At 41.1% G+C, this 22,054-nt stretch overlaps 1 protein-coding gene across 1 annotated transcript in view; it reads left to right on the top strand.

The window, feature by feature from the left end:
- epha3 (eph receptor A3) overlaps positions 1–22,054 on the top strand; it is a 115,537-nt gene that overhangs the window by 8,839 nt on the left and 84,644 nt on the right. The window contains 2 exon segments of the mRNA XM_042495261.1: positions 86–150; positions 11,102–11,762. Of these exon segments, the coding sequence (XP_042351195.1) occupies positions 86–150; positions 11,102–11,762 (726 nt within the window).

Raw genomic sequence — 22,054 nt, 5'->3', positions numbered from 1 at the left:
AGGCTAATTGGGGCTAACAAGGACTAGACACTCATATGTTCTCTTTGTTTTCTCTCTCTCTTCCTCTTCCTCTTCCTCGCTACAGTCAACCTGTTAGACTCTAAAGCAAGCCAAGGGGAGTTAGGATGGATTTCCTACCCATCGCATGGGGTGAGTATCCTTTATCTCTGCATTATCCACATCATGTTTGAATATGCTTACATTTTGGGGGAGGGGGGTGCACATCCACCAACATGAACTGGGTGTTGGATTCAACCCCACACCACACGAAATCAGGATTTTCCAAACTCCTGTGGTTCTCACTATGTCATGCTGACCCACGAGCCAAGTGCAGATTAACCCACTTTTTCTATAGACTTTTTTTTTTGTCTATTCTCCGTCTCGCAGGTTAGAGGTTAAGCGTTCGGAGCTTGCCATATGGTCAAGATACTTAAGGGAAAATAATGTACTGTGTGGGGTGTTTGGGTACTTGAGTGTGCATGTGTTTAAAGAAAGATTAAGGCATTAAAGGATTTTAGGTTGTAGACACTAAAGCATCCACGCAAGAATGTTGATAGGCTTACCCCTTTTTAGTAAACACACATCAACAACAGAGATAACAATTTCCTGCTGTTGCATGTAAACATTGTAATTCCATTGCTGAGACTTCCATTGTTGTTAATCCATTTGTTCTTAACTGAAAATACACATCACCTCATTCTGTCTGTCACGCGTGCTTTAATACCATATTTTAACACACATTTTCAGGTTTGTGCGCGATATGCATTAAAGGTCTAGTGAGTAGGATTTAGTGGCATCTAGCGGTGAGGTTTCAAAAGTTAAACTTCTTCAGTGTGCAAAGCATGCGAGAGAAATATGGTGGCCAATGCAAGAAATGCGTCATAAGGAATGGCTTTATATAGAACCGGTGTTAGATTTGTTTGTGCTTGGCTACTGACAACATGGCGGACTCTCTGTTTAGGACCCACTCCGTATGTAAATAAAAATGGCTCATTCCAAGGTAACACATCACAACAATCCTTATTTTCAGGTGATTATACACTAATGAAAATATTTAGGAATATTATATTCCAGATATGGAATATATCATCTTTACGTATATAGACATATGCCCCCAGATCCTAAACACTGCACCTTTAGAAAAAGAAAAAAAAAAGAAATAGAAAAAAGTCCTTTTTTATTTACTATAAAAAACAGTAAATTATGAAACTGGTGCTTCTGGATTTGGTTTCTGTTTTGTTACTTTTATCCAAGACCCACTGTGTAATAGGGCTGCAACTAAGATTATTTTATGTTGATCAGTCTGTCAATTATTTTCTCAATTAATCCATTATTTGTTTGGCTTATTAAATGCCAGAAAAAGGGTGGCATCAAAAGCCTAATATGATATCATGAAATGTCTTGTTATGTCGACAGTCAGCAGATACTCACTGAGTGTCATGAAAATATTCACATTTAAGAATCTGGAAGCAGGTGTTGTTTTCAACCTTTTTTTTAATTACTCAGACTGATTTATCAATTATCAAATTAATTTGCAAGTAATTTAACAACTGACAACCAACCAATCAATTAATTGATTGCTTTTTTCATCAAAATTCTATAACTCTTTAGTATAAAAATAGCAAAACAATACTATTACATGTGAGACATATACAGCGTTCATTAAAAAAAAAAAAAAAAAACAGGAATGTTGCAGCAACATAGTTTCATTCTTATGGAGAAAAAAGAAATCCCTGCAGCCTCATCTATCAGCTTCTCTCTGCTACCAAAGTCCCTCCAGTGCGGCTCTCGCTCAGTGTTTATTTGTCTAGCTAGTTAGACTACCGTGCCTCGGGGCAAGCCCACTGACACACACACACACACCCACACACACCGCTTCCTCGTTTTTCCTTTATTAAGTGTTAGAATTACTCCTTGGCAGTGGCTTAAGGTAATCCAGTCATTTGTTCCGTGGAGCTGCCAAACCTTGTTTCCTTCGGCCATATACAGCGCTGGCACCGTCAAAAACGCTCCGAGTTTCTTCATGAGGTTCAACCACAATGAAAAAATGATCCAAAGGAAAAACTGCACAAGTCTGGTTAAAATGCATTTAGTCCAAAGACAATTGCAGGCTACAGGACAATTGCGTGACCAATTCAAGGGAGAGATTGATTTTGTGCTGATAGAAGTTATTCACGTGTAGGAAAATGCATTCCGATATCGGGGGCTTGATCCAGCACTGGACATTGGAATGTGTGGCGGAGGTTATGCAGTGTGCAGCAGCGAGCTCTGCTTTATTTCAAGTTATTTGCTTTGAACGAGTTCTGAAGAAAAGCGCGTGGTTATACAGTTCATAAAAATGCTGCAGGAATGGAAGCCAATGTCATTCTTAAATGAGAATGACTCCAGAGAGAGAAAGAGAGGGGATAGGGGAGGATCAAAAAGAGGAAGAGAGGAGGGGAGAGAGGCAAAAAGAGATGAAGAGACAGGAAGAAAGGGGGAGAAGAGAGGAGAGGGAAGGACAGGAAAGGATGAGAGAGAGAGACAGAGAGAGAGAGAGAGATATTGCTGATGATCAGGTCCTCAAGGTGAATCATCTGTAATTACTCACGTCATCCACTGACTGCGCTCCGATAAGCAGCCTGCCCTGGGAGACTGCTGCTCACAAATGATTTCTCATAATGTGGCAGTGGCACTGAGCCCTCACACACACACACAAACACACACAAACACTCATTCACATTGATGGAGAGGCCGTGGCTATTGGCCTACCGAGACACACCGTGCTCCGGTCAGAACAAATTAAGAGCTTAGCCTCCCCAGGATGTTCACTCCGGAGCCACCGACTAGACTGACAACTGTGTGTGTGTGTGTGTGTGTGTGTGTGATCCAGATATACTGTTATCTGTCTGGGAGGCAGGCTGATTGCTGAGCAGTGTCCAGGGGGCTTAGCCCTTCACAAGACTAAAGAGTGTTAAAGATTACATTCTTGCGTGCTTTGAAAGCATTCTTCAGCAACAAACCAACACCCCAGACACTGGCTGTGCATACAAAATAGAATTAATGGGCACATACAAAGTGAAGTCCATTTTTCATAGGAACCAACAGGGGGATACAAATGTATCACTTTTTTTTCTTTCTTTCTTCCTTTTAAGCCAGGACTGTTGTATTGACTTGTTGCCAAGCCAGTTAATATATACAGTGTGCAATTTGATATGTTCATCTCAAATGGTGAAATATTAAAAATATTTTGAGTAATGGAAGTTTTTAAAAAAGTAACTGAACCCACATATGGGCTTCAGTTTGAGTCTCATCTTAGTTTATTTTGCAACATTTTTAACAATAATATATTTTTTTATGCTTGAAGTTATGTGAGGTTTACTAGATTCCTCACAGGAAAATCAGCATCCCTGTAAAATTACAGATGGGATTAGTATAGTATGTGCAGTGAAATATCCTGCTAATCAGTGTTTTTACATGTCTAAGCTCCACGACTGTGTAACTAACAATGGCATTGGCTGAGACTGTTGCAGTGAAAACGCTTGACATCTTTAGAAAAACGCCAGCAGTCACAGTGAGTGAACTCCGCATATACTGTCAAGAATAATGAGAAATATTTAACACACATGGACTCAGACTCATTCTCATCTCACATTCCAATTATCAGGTCTGGAAGAGGAGGGTGGGGGTGGTGGGGCAGGCACAGAATAATAGCACAGCTTTTTATATTTTGGACTTGGTCCACCTCTTCAGTCTGCCAGTTTTCTTTTTTTTCTTCTTTTTTGCTGTCAGAGACTGCTGTTTCAACTTCTTTAGTCACCCAAAGGCTCTTAAACCCCCCCATGCACTGCTGCCACCCCATCTGCGAAATCAGCCTGACCAGCATGAAACACTCCCCCTGCCCTCGAGAAAGAGAGAGAGTACAGAGAAAAGCCCGTCCATAAACAAGGATTAGCAGAGAGGGCAAGGAACCAGTGAGGAGGAGGAAGAGGAGGAAGTATAAAGTGTGGTAGTTACTTTCTTCCTGGTAAAACCAGCTGACACAAAACATCTCACTGACAGCAAGAATACAGCATCAAACATGTTCAAAAGTATATCGAATACACCCATCACCCAGTGCAAGACATGCATAGTATTCCCTTAAACCAAGGAAAAGAAATAGACCTCAGTTTAATTAAAAAATAAACAAAACATAACAAAAAATAAAACATGAATAACAAATTAATAAGCAAAACAAATTAGCAGGTGACCTTTGACCTTTCCTAAGTCTGGCGTCTTTTTGCTCCGTGCAGTAACAGTGAGCAAGCTTGAAACCCGACAGAACCTCGACCAGTTTTCTCTTTTCCTGTTATAGCCTACTCTGTTTATTATGATATGATATGATATGATTATGATTACGATACTATGCTATGAAAGATACGGTTGGGGGTCCTGTAAAAGCAACATTAGATTGGTAAAATGTACACACATAAAGTGTGTATAGTCACAGGTGAGTATCGTCACATCTAGAGTTAGCTAGTGTCACCACAACGCAACATATAGCTACATCAAGAGGATATAGCCTTATGTCAGAATAGCAACATCAGACAGATTTACTTTGTCCTTATTTCTGTGGCAACACGAAACAGATTTGTAAAAGGACAGATAGGTTGGCGGCTGACATATTTTTAGATGACAGGAATAAATGCTAGCCCGAAAAGATCATGCTCTTTTGTTTTTATTATCTTTGTAAGGCTATGTGCCACCCAAAAGTAACGTTTGGGGTTAATTATCTGGATATGCACAAAATCTAGCATGCCATGTGAATGTAGGCTATCCTTCCATCACATGTGTAGTAGTCCGTGTAGACAGCTTCTTGAATGACCAGCTAAATATCTAATTAGAGTCGTACACCCGGGGCGCCATGTTTGTTTTTGTCAACCTTGCCCAGCCAAAGAACAGTAACTAAGGGGGGCGGGGCTATATATGGGTCAATTGCATCCCAAAGTATTATGAATATGCTGCAGAGTGGCTCTTTGGAATCGACTGAAAATGTATAGTTTCCAGCCTGATTCGGGAATTGCTGCTGATGTGTCCTTAAGCAAGGCATAAACATGGATTAGCATGACTATTCAAAAACAGGAGGGGAGGAGGAAGACGAGAAGGTATGAAGGCTTTCCTCTGGAAAGTCCAACTGATGAAATGTCCCCTGACTGATATGTCGCAGTTGTCGTGTCTGTGACCCCTCTGACCTCCACGAAGCCCAAGAGCTCCGCACTTGTTGCGGACGCTCTGGTTTTTAGAATGAACCCTCTCCAGCTGTACCCGTATAATGGACAGTTGTAAATACACTATTTATAAACTCAACTTTTTACAAGATTTTTATTATAAAATCCCATTTAATAATTCCATGCCCAGAAAAATGCAACTATTTTATGTCATACAACACACTATGTAGTACAACTCAATTAAATTAAATTAAATTAAATTAAATTAAATTAAATTAAATTACCTCTAATAAATTATATCCTTTATTTTCATCTGCACTTAATTACTGTAATAATTGCTGTTTCATTGTTTATTTGGCCATGATTCCTATCTAAAAGTAATGACCAACAGAGCGACCTTGCTAAAAATCAAATCAAATCAATAGAATAAAAGAAAAGAAAATAATAAAGAAATAAAAAAGGATTATCAGATTGTTATGAAAAACTCATCAGTGACAATGTCTACTAGAATAAAATAAAATAAAATAAATAAAGGCATTATTGTTAAAGCTTGGCATAGATTATGCTCATTCTCAGTCTTATTTCCGTAAACACAAATAGTATAAACACATTGTTACCCTACACTGATCCATATGCTGCTCCATTAACTCCCACTGACCTGCGTATCTTTGATGTCGGTGAACTGGTGTGCTGACTCAGTGACTCTGAGACGTGCCTGTTGCCGTAGTTGTAATGTCAAGACCGGGTCAAGTTACCGGGTCAAGTTACCACACTTCATTTTACTGTCCCTTTAGCTGCTTTACCTACCTACAGCAAAGATCAGAGAAACCAGGGACGCGATCACACCAAACTGTGCCCCAACTGTGACCATCAGGGGTCGGAGTCAGAGGTCACAAGGACTGGTGTCAGGTCTCAGTGTTGTTATATATCAATTAGAGGGCAGGGAGAGAGAAGTCATGCCCCCCTGGAGAGAAACAAGGGGGTGGCTGCTCACTTTAGACCTTTATTTATCCTGGTTGACATACAAACAGTACACATTCACAGTGGGAGCTGCCTCTGGTGGTGCCAGAGCTTCCTGCTGGCGAGAAGTGGTAGTTGTATAATTATTGGATGAAAAACAAGGGATTTTTATTAAATATAATATTAATTTTTGTCAAATCATCCAACAAGTTTTGCTGAATTTCCCAACATTTTTTTCTGGCAATAGCTCATTAAATAACTTGTTCAGAACATAGTGCAACTCCGATCTTTTTGGTTATTTCGTCATACTGGGTGCAATGAACCAGGGATGCCTCCACTAGTCCATAGAGCCCTCTACTCTCTGAATTTTGGATAATAATGTTGAGACATTCCTTATTTATTTCCTCACTCCCTCTCCCTCCTTGTCAAGTGAAGGACAGGAAACAAGCCTCAGCTAACAAACCCCAATAGTGATTCAAGGTTCTTCAATCTTATGATGTAATGTTTGGGGATGGGGAAGGGGATAGCTCCATGTAATAGATGCTATCCTCCAGAGTGGGATCCTCACATCGTAGCGGAGGTCTCATTTACTTTGGCAGAGACTTGCTCACATCAAGTCATCTTCTCTGGAATAGGATATAGCACGCCTAACACACATACATATTCAGATGCATACCCACACCTGGGTTTGATTTTGAGCCCCTGTGAGTGTGTTTGTGTTCGGACCTTTCCCAAAGACGGCTTAAAAGCGGAGAGCAATCACTCACAGTCGCTTTAGATCTATCCCCGTTTGCATCATATTGGTGGACATGAAAGTACATAAAGGGATAAGACATAAATCCTGCAGCTCTCACAGACATCTGCTTACAAAGACTGAGTATTAGTCACATTCGTGCAGAAACACATATGCACAGACACACACAACATGCACAGGGCAGCAAGTGGAAAATTGTTCATGTTCATACAAACACGTTCATGTTTTTGCTCAGTTTATGTGGGGTTACGTGCAGCAATGCACACACACTGTGCCATCCACCCTCAGGCCAGTTGTTCTGTTAGAAGCCAATTTTGCCAGAGCAGCATACTTTTCAGGTTTATGGAAAATCAAACGTGGCACAGTGAAATGCAACAATAATTTTCCCAATAAGTGAGCTCTTGAAGAAATGAGAAAGGGTAGGTGCAATCCAGAGTATGTACTTGAGTCTGCTCAGTTTACATTTGCTTGAGTCTTAGATGGCAGATCAAGAAGTGGTAGGAAGAAAGGCACAGCTGTCCAATATATGTGCGCTTTATATTTGATTAAACAAATATATTTCCAGCTCCCAATTTTACGTTCTTACATGGCAACAAAGCTGTTTGTTACTATTGTGTTAGAGCTATAACTTGTAATCTTATTGTACAGTTTCTCAAAGAGGGAAGACAAACAACTCCGTCTTCTAGAAATTGCATTTCAATTTGTTTGGCCAAATGCATTTTGGAGGAAATTTAATTATTGCCTAGATTATGTTCACTTAAGATGTTTTTTTTCCTCTTTAAAGTACTATGGTCTGGTACAAAGTGCAGAACTTTGGCACCGGAGCCCAGGGTTTGCATCCTGACTTCCACATTTAGTTTAGAGTACTAAAACACTTTGGTTATGGTTAGGAAAAGATTGTGGCTTGGGGCAAACATAGACAGAAATAAACAAATCCACTGCTTCAAGTCAGTATTAAGTTTTTAAACCAAGACCAAAATCTTTCTCTAGTCATAGCCAAGTGCTTTGATTACCTAAATATAACCATAAGATGTCAATCATGCTTTATGCTACGATGCCACAAACAGATGAATAAGGAAAACAATTATTTTGTGACTTTACAGACACTTAAAATGTTACCAAACATTTCTCTTCAAACTTATTACACGTAAATCAAAAATACATATTTTTTCCTCTTGCCTGTAACGCCATTTACCAGTCTAGATTGTTTTGGTGTGAGTTGCAGAATGTTAGAGATGTTGGCTAAAATATATTAAAAGTAATGGTACTAGATGGCACTCAGCTTGTGGTGCACAGTGCACTAAAAAGTACATTCGAGAAAATCAGCATCAGTGTCTTTCTCCAGACATCATGACCTTGTTACTCAAGATAATCCACAGACCTTGCTGTGAGCAGTTAAATATAGGAACTGTTTTCTTTCCACCAAACTACACCCACCAACCATATCACCGCACAGACAAAGAAAGCATAAATTAAAAGTGATCTCCTCTGCTGAGCTGTAATGTTCGCTAGCTCAGTGGTGCTAGGTGAGCTAGCAGTAGATGCACTCTTCCTTCAGCACAGTGATATGGTTGGCGGGCATAGTTTGGTAGCACAAAATGGAGCTTCTGTAGATTATCCTTAGTGACTGGGCCATAATTTCTGGAAAGAAACATTGCTGTAAAGTTTTTCAATTTTTCAATTTATTTATTTATTTATTTGCGCTTTGAGCACCACAAATCAAGTGCCATCCTGTTCCAATTTATTCAAGAGAAGGCAGACATCTTTACGGCCGATGTATCCAAAACTCAGCAACTCAGGTCAAAAGCCATGATAAATAGCACAACAGAGAAAAGGAAAAGAAATGTGGTTTTAATTTTTGTAGGGAACTGCCCCTTTAATTATTACTGTATAAATGACATTTCTAGGAGGAAAAAGTTGTACCAACATATAGTGTATTCTGTTATATACTGACATCATGGTCCTGTATATACAGAACAAGGTTGGAGTATCAACAACTTTCATTGACACATGGCCTTTTTGCATGTATTTTCATACCAAATGCAAATCTGTATATTTTTGTACTGAGTATTTTTAACCAGCAGCAGAGCAATTTACATCTGCACAAACCTGGCAGAAACACACTGCTTAATATGACAGACAGAATATATAAAGCTCAAACAGCTTCCTTTTCATTACGCCCATGTAAGTACATTGTCTTATCAAACATGATGTCAACAGGATCACTAATCACAGTGGCAGCTTTTGTCTTCTCTCTGCTTTCTGTTGTGTCAAGGTCTATCATCAAATCCTCCTTGCATGTCATCACATCATTACTTCTGCATCACGTTTACGTCAAACTGTTAAACTCAAGAGTAAAGCGAGGTGAAATGTTAAGTTTAGCTTCACCTCTTTATATTTAGTCCCACTCAATTCTGACTACTTTCCCCTGTTATTGTTAGACCTATAGAGAGCTGGGACTACACTCTGATGAATGAGGTGACGCCAAGGAAAGCATGACGGGAGAGACTAAACACCAATGGAATCTCTCCTTTCAATTTCCCTCTTTGTCTCTCCCCCTTTCTTCCTGTTGCTTTTTATCAGCTCTATCTCTTTTACTTTCTCTACCTCCCCTCCTCTCTCCTCTCTCTCTCTCTCTCTCAGGGGTGTTTCATTAACTTTACTGTGAGATGAAAAGCAAGTGGCTATACTTCAGCCCTGAGAGCTCCTTGAACACTACACACTCATAGATATGCTTTACACTCCCACACGGGCACACACGGGCGCGCACACACACACACACACACACACACATACACACACGCACACACAAAAACATGTAATAGAGAACCTAGACTTTCTTAGCTCGTCATTAATTTCTGTGTTGAGCCTGAAAGCACCTGCTGTGTCCGCCTGCTTTGGGGCTTTAAACACTTCACATGAGCCTTATGTGAATGCATATGTGTGTGTGGGTTTATGTTTCCATTAATGCTTGTGTGAAAGGAGCGATAATTCAGTTTCCACTTACCCAGAAAAGCGTTTTCTCTTTTTCTGTCTCTCTCTCTCTGAAGAAAGCTCACTCAGGCATCCATTCTGAATTTTCACAGAATTAAAAAAAAAAAAAAAGGAAAGAAAGAAAAAGAAAAAGCATCCATTTACGCACTTAGGCCCATTCGTTCTAATGACTGTCATTTTAACCACAATGAGCCCAGTGTTTCAGGTGTTTGCCCATTCATCATCGCTCCGATTCAGTGTTGATTTGCCTGGACAGCGAAGCTAAAGCGCATGATCAATGAGTCTTCCCGCTGTTTTGAATTCAAAAGGAATGACGCCGCTTTCTTTTTTCTCCTCTCCTCTCATTGCTTTCTCCCAGTGGAGGGAAAATGTAAGATAGACACGAACGTTCCTGGTATACACTCACATCTGTCTATACTTCGTAGCTTTCTTTTGTTTCATAGTGGATTCAGCACGTTTCCTTTAGTAGCAGTAGTACTGTGATGCAAATAACCAAGACTTGCAGCTTGAAAGTCCTCACTTGTAGAGAAAAAATAAACATGTTAGTAAAAGGGTGGAAAAAAACACTATAAGATTTTTGCTAATATTTAACAGTAATTAAGCATCTTCACGCAATTTTAGTGGGATTGAGAACGGAAATCACACTTTGTGTTTTTTTTCTCTGAGATATTTTTACAGAGCTCTAATCGAGAAAATTTGGCTAAGGCAGCAAGTTTGCTTTTAATTAATTTGAGTAATTTACAAGAGATCTGGTAGTGTGATTTTTTTCACCCTTAAGTGTTTATTAGATGCTTAGTATTCAGCAAGAGTGTATCTGAATCTAAATAATTCATCTGTAAATGCTTACAGGGTGGAGATAACTTTATTTTTTTCTCTGCTATCTACCCCTCCTTTTCTCTTTCTTCCTCCTTCCCTGATTCCAAATTCCCTCGTTCCTACCCCTGCTTCAACTTTCCTCCTGTCTTTACTCCTTTTTTCTTCTCTTTTGACCCCTGTTTTCCCTCAATCCCCTTGCTCTCCCTTCTTTTTCCTCCTCACATCTTCTTACCCAAAAATCACTTCATTTTACCCCACTCTCTCCCTCTCTTTTTTACCTTAAATTTGCCCTATTTTTTCTCTTTGCATGTGGTTCTCTCTCTCGTTTGTTGCTCCTTCTTGTCTCCCTCTGTTTCTCTCCTCCACCTTTCCTTCTCTCCATCTCTTTCAGTGGGAGGAGATCAGCGGGGTGGATGAGCACTACACTCCCATTCGCACCTTCCAGGTCTGCAACGTGATGGAGTACAGCCAGAACAACTGGCTCCGCACCAACTGGATCCCACGCCAGTCGGCCCAGAAAATCTACGTGGAGCTGAAGTTCACCCTGAGGGACTGCAACTCCATCCCGCTGGTGTTGGGCACCTGCAAGGAAACCTTCAACCTCCTCTACCTGGAGACGGACGACGACCAGGGCAGCCACTTCAGAGAACACCAGTTCACAAAGATCGACACCATCGCCGCTGATGAGAGTTTCACCCAAATGGACCTTGGAGATCGCATCCTCAAGCTTAACACTGAGGTGCGTGAGGTGGGTCCCATGACCAAGAAGGGCTTCTACCTGGCGTTCCAGGACGTGGGCGCCTGCGTAGCTTTAGTTTCAGTGAGGGTTTACTTCAAGAAGTGCCCGCACATTGTGAGGAATCTGGCCTCCTTCCCTGATACGGTGCCCATGGACTCCCAGTCGCTGGTGGAGGTCAAAGGCTCGTGTGTCAATCACTCCAAAGAGGAGGAGCCGCCGCGAATGTACTGCAGCACAGAGGGGGAGTGGCTCGTGCCTATTGGGAAGTGTCTATGTAACCCGGGGTACGAGGAGAGAAGCAACACCTGCCAAAGTAAGACAGCTCTTTTTTTCCCAGTCTTTCATTTCATTTCTCCAATCCTTTCTTTGTCATGTTTGCAAAAGCTACAAAACGTGTTTGATCAGAAGACTGTCACACTTCATATCTGTCAGCCCGGAGCCTTTCATGCCTGATGCCCAACCTTTGTGTATACATGTGCATGTGTGAATTACCTTCAAAAGAACCCCAGGACTACCACAGTGTTGCTGGATAGTTGTGTGTTTTCATGCATGTGTGTGATGTGTTCTCCAGGTCTTTGAGCTCCATGCTGCAGTAGCTCAATAGTAATCTTCCGTGTGACACATCATTAGCTATGGGAAGATCTTATCCAGAGAAGCAGGGAAGGGACTGATAACCTAGAAGAAAGGAGTGGGCTGGAGTGGATGGTGAATAATGGAAGAGTTGCGGTGATGGTTGCGGGTGTTGGTGGAGTCATGAGTGGGTAGACACTGGAGTCTGGAGATACTCAATCTCACCCCAAAGTCTGTTGTCTCCTTGGAGGTGGTTGCAAAAAGCCAAAAAGTACATGTCTGGTTGCTTGGATTTGCCTTGCATTTTCATACTGTCTGCAACATCATCATAACACATGCTTTGCAAGGGGACTTATTTAAGTTGTTGCCAGCTGCTTATTGGAAAGAAATGCCAAAAGTGAAAAGCCGTTTTTACACAAACTCTGCACTGTTGGGGCACTAGGAGGTCCCCTCTTGATGTCTCCTTTGCACTTTTACACATAATTAAACAACATCATGTTGCCCTATTATAGACTGCATCGTGTTATTGCAGAATCAAAAGAGGCATGACGGGCGTGACATGTAACAGCTGGGGACTTTAGCGTGACATAAAACATATGTGTAGGCAGCACTTTATATATAACAGCAATGGCATGATGTGTAAATAATCATTTATCATCCCTGTTAAATGGCGACTGATCTCATCCTCTGCTCTGAAGGTAAGGAGCTTCTGAATCTCATTTTTTTCCTAATTCGTGGACAATTACAGCGTCTTTGTCTTTGAGTTAGCTGCTATCTGCTTACAGCTACTTTTTAAGTCTTCTGTGGTGGATCTCACGTATAACATGTCATCAAAACATCACACAGGACCATCCTGTCCTGCCAGATGTTTTGTTTAATGCCGTAAATCTGTAATCATACCTTTTATACAGAGCAGTGACGTGGCAACAGCACAATACTCTCATCCTGAACGGCAGTGTAAAAGGGTCTAAAATGTATCAATGCCAAAAGTTAGTTATTTTTTTCTTTTTAAAGGAACTGGACTGACACATTTCTATATGAAAAACCCATTACTCAAGGGTTTTACTTGCAGACACAGCTGTTTTCTAACTTGCTTATTGATTAATTGTCCTTTGACTGTCCTTTCCTCTCTTCATTTGACTTTACTCCACCTCATCTACTTAAACATTAAGTAAATGATCCCCCGTGGAACCTTTTACACTCCCTTTGGGATCAAGCAACCAGTAGGTTCAAAGGTTAAGTGTCTCAATGAGCCTTTCATCTCGGCACATAACAAAATTCAAAGTTTAATGAAGTCTGAACTTACCAAAAGCGCATTTAGTTTTGCATTTTCTTTATAAAGGGCTGCATGTATCCCCACAGACATAACATAGCTAGATAATTTTGCAAAATTTAATTTCCTGTATGTGGCTTCTGTGGCCAGTGTAACAGCTTTCATCAATTACAGATGCAGTACTTCATCAGTGTTTCTCTGCAGCAAGATGCTTTGCATCTGGACAGTAACTCATCCACTGCAGCAGCTCCAAAAAAAAAGTGTTTTGGTGAATGTAATGCTTCATATAATGCTTTTATATGCGAGAGGACATGATATATTTGAATACTATGTTATATAATTAGTCCCCTCTGGATTTTGCGGGCAGTTTTGTGATTGTTTCGGCCTGAAATGCTGGATTTTAAGGCAGCTTTAAAAACAGAAAAACGTGCATATTGTAATATTTTTAGGCATTTTTTGCAATAAAATTGAGGGGGTAAGTGAAAATTGCATAAAAAACAGTTGACATGCTGTTTCAGATACGGACCTCGTTATTATGAACATTCTGTGTTTCCCACAGAGTTAAAATCTGTTGTCATTCATCATTATGAAGCAGTGTTGAAGGAGCGCCTCCGTGAGCTTCTCTTTTCCTGCTCTCTCTGCCCGGCATGAGCTAACACAACAGCAATGGTGAGCATTGGACAGTGAGCTGTTAAACGTTCCCAAAAATCTCACACTGACAGCAAATACGTCTGTCATTAAACCCAAAGATAAATGTTGGGTAATGTTAGCAGTATGATGCTAACGGTTATTACTGTCTGTGTATTTGAAAATGTCCCAAGTGCAGCTGTAGTCTACTGATAAACAGAGAAAGAACGGAGCAAAGGGGGGCTGAGTGAATCAATACGCTGCATGCAGCTCTACAATGACATTAGGTTAAACCCATTTTAAACTGCTAAATTTGCCATGATTGAACTAACTTGCATAGTCGCACAGAATTCACAGAGATTGGCTGAATGTGCATTAATTGCAGGGAATGTTTAATGCGAAATAACAGTAGAACTGGTCTTTGCTTACTTCATGCTCCACTGGCTTATGTGTCTGTATATTATGGTTGACCATGCCAAAGAAAAAAAACACTGCTGAGACAGAGGCTCCAGCTGCATGTGCCATCCTAACACCCCGCCTTGCCTTTGTTGTGTCTGGTTTCTGTTGTCCATATCACACTAGACGTGCTCCTCTTTTCTCAGTTTCAGCGAGCTCCTCACTCTGCTTAAGAAGCCAGACACAGATCATCTATTTGAAAGCAGCCACCTCTGCACTGCGGCTGTTCCACAATGGCTTTAAAGTTTTACAAAAGAAAAAAAAGTGTTAGAAGTTGGAAGAAAACATAGTTTGTCTTTAGCTCTCTTAGTTCTATTGTTATTGTGGTTGGCCCTAAATGCTCCCATGTTCATCAGCTCACTCCTCCCCAGGGCCATGCCCAGTGTTAATTAAAGATCAAAGGCAGTCTCCCAGGTCAAGCCCCTGCTGTCAGGGCCAAGGGAAGCTCTTTTTCTGGGAGCTGTACTGCAGACGAGCATGTCTCACTGTCCAGATGCGAGGAGAAAGTTTGTTGCAGCTGTCAGATGAAAACCTTGTACAAGCCAAATGTAAACAGACAGGGGGAATTGTAAAATTGCAGGCAAAAGTATGACAACAAAAACAAGGGTTAACATGAGCCAGAGGGAATGAAAATTCAATCTATTTAACCTAGACATAACTGAGCTCAATTTAACATCAATATGAGGTTTTGACCATTTTCTCGTATTACTTGAATTCAGCTCCTGAGAAATAGCCTTTCCTTCGTCTCAGCCTGGTCTTAATTTAAGATCTTAAAGTGCTCTTTTTTCTCTCTTTCACTGCACTGATCTTTATTTGCCTGAAAAAACTCAGCTCTTAAGATAACTGTATGATCCAAAAGAAAACCAGATTGGCTTATAATAAGCTGCATACTTTTAAAGATTTGTCTCAGCAATCAAATTCAATTCTCAACTCTGTGTATTTTATCTGTTCTCAGAGCTGAGAAACATTTGACATCCCTATAAGCATAGAAAAAGAAGTGTTGATTATTTGGCTCCTTATTTCAATTTCTGGTCTTTAGAAAAAAGACGAAGAATAAGAATAAGCTTTAACGTGGAAGTTTCCCGTGTCTAAATACCATTAAATCTAACTGATATGAATAAATTAAAAAATAATCTTGTTATAATATTCTGAACAAAATATTTGCAGCTTCCATCCACAAAGTCTGGTCTTCCTTGTCAATTTGAATGGAAAAAAAAAGATACACGAATGGAACATTATGTCAACAAATGGCAGACCCCTGTCCCCCTCCGTACTACCTTCCTTCAACTTCCTGTCACTCTGTGAATTGTGTGAATGTTTGGATGTATTTGACAATCTCTTATTAGTTTCAGAGAGGTCTAATGGACTCTAATAAGGTCTTATGTTACTCTGGAGTGGGACAGCTGCACCAACAGGGCCCCACAGCCCCTGCGTGCAGCCGTCGGGGGCCTCCAGCGCAAAGCTCGCTCTTCAGGCCCTCTGTGTTAACAGATAGATGAGCGCGTGGTGTTAGGTCACAGTACAGACAGATAGCGAACAACATGAAAACATATTTACAGTGCTACAGATAAAACAGAATGAAACAGATGTCAAAAGCACTTGGTCATATTTTACCGCATGACTCTATGGAGGTGGTTGTTGATTTTTATGAAATTGGCCGTAAATGGGAAGAAAACACACTTTCTATAATTAGATACCCTTCCTTACGTGGTTGTTTGTCTAAAACAACAAACAAAATTCAGGACCACAGATGAATAATCTTGTAATTAAACACACAGGCTGTCCGACAGTAGCAGTGAGATCGATTCAAAGTGTTTGGATTGTTGACTTTGACTGTTAGCTCTGAGTCAGACGTGGATGGAGCACCTTCACTGAATATTTCATGCTTTGTTTTCTTTGACCGAACACCTTGAAGCAGCATCTTCCGTTTACCCAAGTCTCTGTTCCAGGAGTGTGTGTGTGTGTGTGTGTGTGTGTGTGTGTGTGTGTGTGTGTGTGCGCGTGTGTGTGTGTGTGAGAGAGAGAGAGAGAGAGAGAGAGGAAGCCAGAGAGAGTGTGAGAGCAGTTGCCTTTGTTTACACTGACTCCAAAGTGTGTTTAAGGGCTTTAATAGAATACACTCGAGTATTAGACTGTCATTATCTTGCTTGGCTGTGTGTGCGTGTTTGTGTTTGTGTGTAGAGCCAGAAATGTTTGTGAAAGCGAGGATGTTTTTTCAGTGGCGCCTTCAAAAGAACACATGGATTCTGTCTGGCCTTGGCATTGGGACGCCGTGTGCGAGCCGCTGTTATCAGAGTGCGTGTGTGTGGCTGCATTACACATTTCACAGGGTGCTGTGTATATTGCTGTGAGCATATTTTGATATTTCATCATCCCTATCAGAGCAGATGTCATCGGATCTTTTGTCAGAGAGTGACGCGGTGAGTGGATGTGGCGTTCTTCAGACTGTACGAGGTGGAATGGACGCGTCAGTCATCGTGTGGATTACTGTATGTTTTTGTGAGCCGGCTTCGGCCTTTCCGCGGAGAATGTGAGGCCAGATCTAATCTTGCTAAGTCGGTCTTTCATCTGTCATTAGAACAGACTGGAGCAGGTGAACTAACTCCTATCTACCATCAGTGCGAAATTCCTGCAACCCCTAATTTGATCCTAAAACAGCAAACGGATGTCTGTCTGTCGAGTTTCAGTCTGGTGTGTGTGTGTGTATGTGCAAGCTGCAAATGCAAGCAGCTGTTCTGCTGTACGTTGTGGGGAGACCCAGGTTTACATTCTTAGTGGATTTATCAAGACACACAATCCTCAAACTTGCCAGTACCGTAATGCTTATTATAAATACACATATACGGTAAATCCATATACACAGACACAACGACACATATACTCAAGCCTACTTGAGCCTGAGTTTCTGGTTTTGCCTGGATTGGTTACTATATCTTATTATAAGTGGAGGAAGTGAGAAAAGTTTTAGGGCACTATAATGCGAAGATTTCTAGCATTACTGATTTATAATTTTGCGGCGATTATTCGAATATGATTCGATTCTGATGACTGTAATGAATGATCTCAACATTCCCTGATGACGAGGCTTTTCACTCCTTGTTTACTTCCTCTCCTTCTTCCCTCCCTCTCTCTCTCCGCTCACCCTTTGTGGCTGATGGTCTTGGCTGCTGGTTCAAAGCCCGCCGTCCATCTGATGTCAAATGTTTTATATCACTCTCCACTCTCGCGCTTAAGTGATTTAGCTGCTGCCGTCATGCGTAGACATGCTTGGCTTTCAAACAGACACATTATACATCTTTTGTTGGCTTTGTCACGCAAACCTGCATCAACCTGACCAAAGAAATGCTCACACTCATGTCTCCGAAGTGATTCAGCGTCCATTCTATCATTTGATATGAAGAAAAAAAACTGTATTCCGCGTCAACGATGAATCAAATGACTTTGTGTAATGTTGTTGGGGTTGCTGGAACTGCCAATGAGTCTATCTCTATTTCATCTTATTATTTTGGTTTGTGGGTCGCGAGGGTTGATGTGAGATGATGGAGATTCAGTGCGGCTGGTGAAAAAACTAATTTTGCATTTAGCTTGCACAAAGGAACCCACAGACTTTCAGCAGTGGTTAGACCACACCAGAGCTACAATACCAGTAAATATTAAACCTAAAAGTCATCAAGACCCCAATGAGAAGCCAGTGTTTCTCTGTTTCGGCTGTAGGAGTGTTTTGGAGTCTCCCTGCCCCCTATTGATCAGAAATCCTTTAATGCAACCTACCATATGTCATGAAAGACACTGCTGCTATCCAAACAAACCTTTGATTCTGGAAATTCAGCAATGGTGTTTTTACCCAACTCTTCTTTCTTGAGAAGAAAAAAAAACTCCATGCAAAACATGTTACATTTTAGTTTCTGCTTCAAATAGTTATCGATCAAACGCCCATTCAGGCCAATTAATAAAAGACGAGGAGATCCAGCAGCATAGTAGAAGTCCCACGGTTATGCTTGCATTTCCTTTCTTATTTTTCTCATCACCCATACTGTGTTATTTTGTATATTTTTCTGCCAGACTGTTGAGGCTGAGTGCTGTGAATTCATGGAGCTATTGGCTCTACTCGGGTCCCTTGGAAGGGCTCTGTTTGTTTGTGTTGGCCATTATATAACTGCCCGGCTCTCCACAAGACCATGTTAGTTCTGCACACACACACACACACACACACACACACACACACACACACACACACAAACACACACACACACACACACACACACACCACCACCACCACCACCAACACATACCCTAAATAACAATTATCGTATTCCTACTTCAGCAACAGGCTAATATGTTTTTACATTATTACATTTTTTTCTCAGTGTTTTAGCCTTTATTTATCCACTTCACTGAGTCCTCTGGGCCATTGTTCCTGATCCCAGCAACCCCCGCTACACATCATATACCAAAGCTGCACACATTCACAATGGTAGCTGCACAGTCTAGCAGAGTATAACAATAGCCTGTTACTGTTGGGCGTTCAGTTCCTTGTTGTGGGGCACCTCCATTGTTATCGTTAAGAGCGGGTGTTACTCATATACTTCCGCCACACACATTTTCAAAGCCATTCCAGGCAATCACATCATGCAGTCCTGTGTGTGTGTTTGTCTTTGGGTGAATGAAGTGTTATACTGTACATGGCTGTGCTCTAACACTAGTGTTCCATTGCATCAGTCTCCTCCTCTCTTGTCAGTTTAGCTTAGTGTGGAGGCTTTCTCTGCTGCAGCCTTTTTGGCTGTGCGCTGCCTGGCACTTGGCCTTTTTGGAGCTGAAAAGGAGAGGAGAGGCTGGAAGAAAAGACAAGGCCTGGATTGAGTGCTCCAGTGAGAAAGGTCTTGAATCATGATGTTAACACTACACCATACAACATTTGCTGAATGTAAAAGTACAGCCATCTTTTTTTTTAATATTCCCAAAATCACAGTGTGCCCTCCCAAATAGTACTGATACTTTTGCAGTTGCATTTGAGTGCTCTCTACGGAGAGAGTTGATGGCTAAAACTTTTCGGAAATATATTTGGGATTTTGTGAAAGTCCAATCTTATGACATTGACGTTATAATCTCACATACATATGTATCAAGTTGATCAGATCTTGCTCTGTTTACTCTCTTTAATTCACTTGTAAGTAAGCGTGTGGTGTCTGAACACAGGGCAAAATGTGCTAATGTGTGACAGTTTAGAAGTGCATCCTCAGTTCAAGATGATCTATTTATGTTCATTTTTTATTTCCATCGCTGCCCAAATTTTCAGTCCCTCCAGTACTGTTTGACTTTTTGAGGATCTTCCATAACCTTGATGATGTGCAAAAAAAAAAAAAAAAAAAGACCTGAGCTAATTAAAGCATGCAGAGAAGCCTGCAGCAATCACACTGACTCCCACTCCACAACACAGCAGCCGGGAGGGGAATCTGACTGGAGGGAGGGAAAGAGAGGAAGAGAGGAAGAGAGGGAGAGAGAGAGAGAGAGAGAGAGAGAGACAGAGAGAGACAGAGAGAGAGATAATGAGCATAGCGTTAATTAGAGACGCCATTCAGCTGGCAAGAAAACGCAGGAATTACTCGCTAAGCAAGGAAACTCAGCAATAATGTTGTATATGCTCATATACTGTATGGTAGATACACATCTGTGTGTGAGAGAGAGTGCCCTCATGCACGAGAGAGATAGAGATAGATAGATAGAGAGAGAGAGAGAGAGAGCACACACATCCATATGCCCATTCATTGCTGTATACAGATTGAACAACTGCAGGAGCATCTCAGTCCTAAATCAGTGTCTTTATCTCTGTGTGCACATATATAAATAAAGTTGATATAAATTAAGTTATTATTACCATGTATAGCATGCTGATGCAATGTCAGTGTGTGTGTTTGTGTGTGCCTATGCAAGTGTGTCTCTAGCACACAGGGCCAAGGAGGAAGCTGTAGCCAAAGATGCAGGAAAGGTTTGTTCATTCAGGGTATTATTGCCTGTTTGCTTTTCTCTTTATGGGCCTTCCAGCGCAGGCTGGGGGTTGGCGGGTGAGCCCGTCACCCCGGGGCCCTGGTGCTGTTAGGACTTCAAAGCTGTTGGTAACCACAGGCTCAGGAATTCAACTTAACACACACGGACAAATACACTAGCATGCACACACACACAGATGCACAACCGGGCCTGAAACAAAAATGGAGGGGATGGATAGATGGGGTGTTTATTTGTCAGAGAGGCCCCTGCCAGTTGACAAGACCACTTCACAGTGGTCAGTCTTTGTGTGTGTGTGTGTGTGTATGCATGTGTGGGTTTGTGTATGTACTGTACACAAAGACATGGTGTACATGCAAAAAATAAGAAAAAGAAAACATATATCTGTATGTGGATATGTGCACATTGGTGCTTCTGTGCATTTCCACACATGCAGCAGCGGGGCGTGGCTTAACTCTGATGGATTACCACTATGGGACTCCCAACTTCACTAGTGTGTGCGTACATGTATCAGCTCGTTTATGTCAGTGGACAGGCAAGGACAGAGAGATGGACACCACAGGAAACATCCTGTCTGACGGACATGGTGGATGTTTAGATACACATGTAATGTAACAGGGGAGGGAAATGGGGGTAGGGGGGAAGGACAGGGGTGTCACTCCATCATTCCTGATAGATGAGAGGGAGCAAGCTGGAGAGGGAGGAGAGGGGAGGTGAAGGCAAGAAAGAAAGAAAGCGAGCTGTCTGTGGGATATAGACCCCCGCTGTGACTTTACTGCTATCAATTCAACTTCCACAGAGGCTGACATGTCTGTTTTTTTTATTTTATAATTTTTGGCATTGCTCTATTATTCCTTTTCCTGAGTGCATTGCTCTCAAATGTTTCAGTAAGTTGGCTGATGAAAAAAGTTCTTCCACCACAACTTCAACAGGTCTCAAGATAAAATAGCCACCGGTGACATTTACAAAAGTCAACAAATAGTTAGCTTTTCTTTGCCACTGTTAAATGCAATAGTGATTTAAGTCAGCACAAGGGACTATTTCCCCCAGTTTTTTTTTTTTTATTTTGCATAAAAAACATTAAACATTACAAATCTGCTTTTGAATAATTGATTATAAAAACATTATTTGTAGGGCGAACATCATTTATTTTTTCTAATTACTTGTATGGAGTCTGGGTGATTTGCAGCATAATCATGCAGCTCATTTGCATTTAACCTTTTTTTCTCCTTACTGTCTTTTACCACTTTCTGCTGCTATCAGTGTGTCACTTCACAACTCTCTATTATGTGCATGGCTTTGATGTCCACCTTCAGCAGGGGATGGAGTTTAAATGACTAATTAGAGGACCATACAAATCAGCCAGAACCTGGTAAAGAGCCTAATCATAGTACTACTACTCTCTTGTTGTAGTCAAGACCACCTAAATGGAGACCAATACATGACCAGTAACAGAGTGTACCGAGACTAAGATTAAAAGAAAAAAAAAAAAGACTTTGATGGCCTGAGACTCGGGAAGTCGATTTTGGTTAATGTTGCTTTTTATAGGTCGCCACCCAGTAGCCATTAATTAATTGATTACTTTTTTTTAGAAAAAAAAAAACAAACTTGAAACACATGAGGCCCTTTTCTTTTAGTGTGGTGCTCTGTTGCAGTGAGATCCACATTCCCATAAA

The sequence above is a fragment of the Plectropomus leopardus genome, chromosome 10 (assembly GCF_008729295.1).
Source record: "Plectropomus leopardus isolate mb chromosome 10, YSFRI_Pleo_2.0, whole genome shotgun sequence".
Classification (NCBI taxonomy): domain Eukaryota; kingdom Metazoa; phylum Chordata; class Actinopteri; order Perciformes; family Serranidae; genus Plectropomus; species Plectropomus leopardus.
The sequence above is the reverse complement of the archived record's forward strand: the minus strand, read 5'-3'. Positions and strand labels throughout refer to the sequence as shown.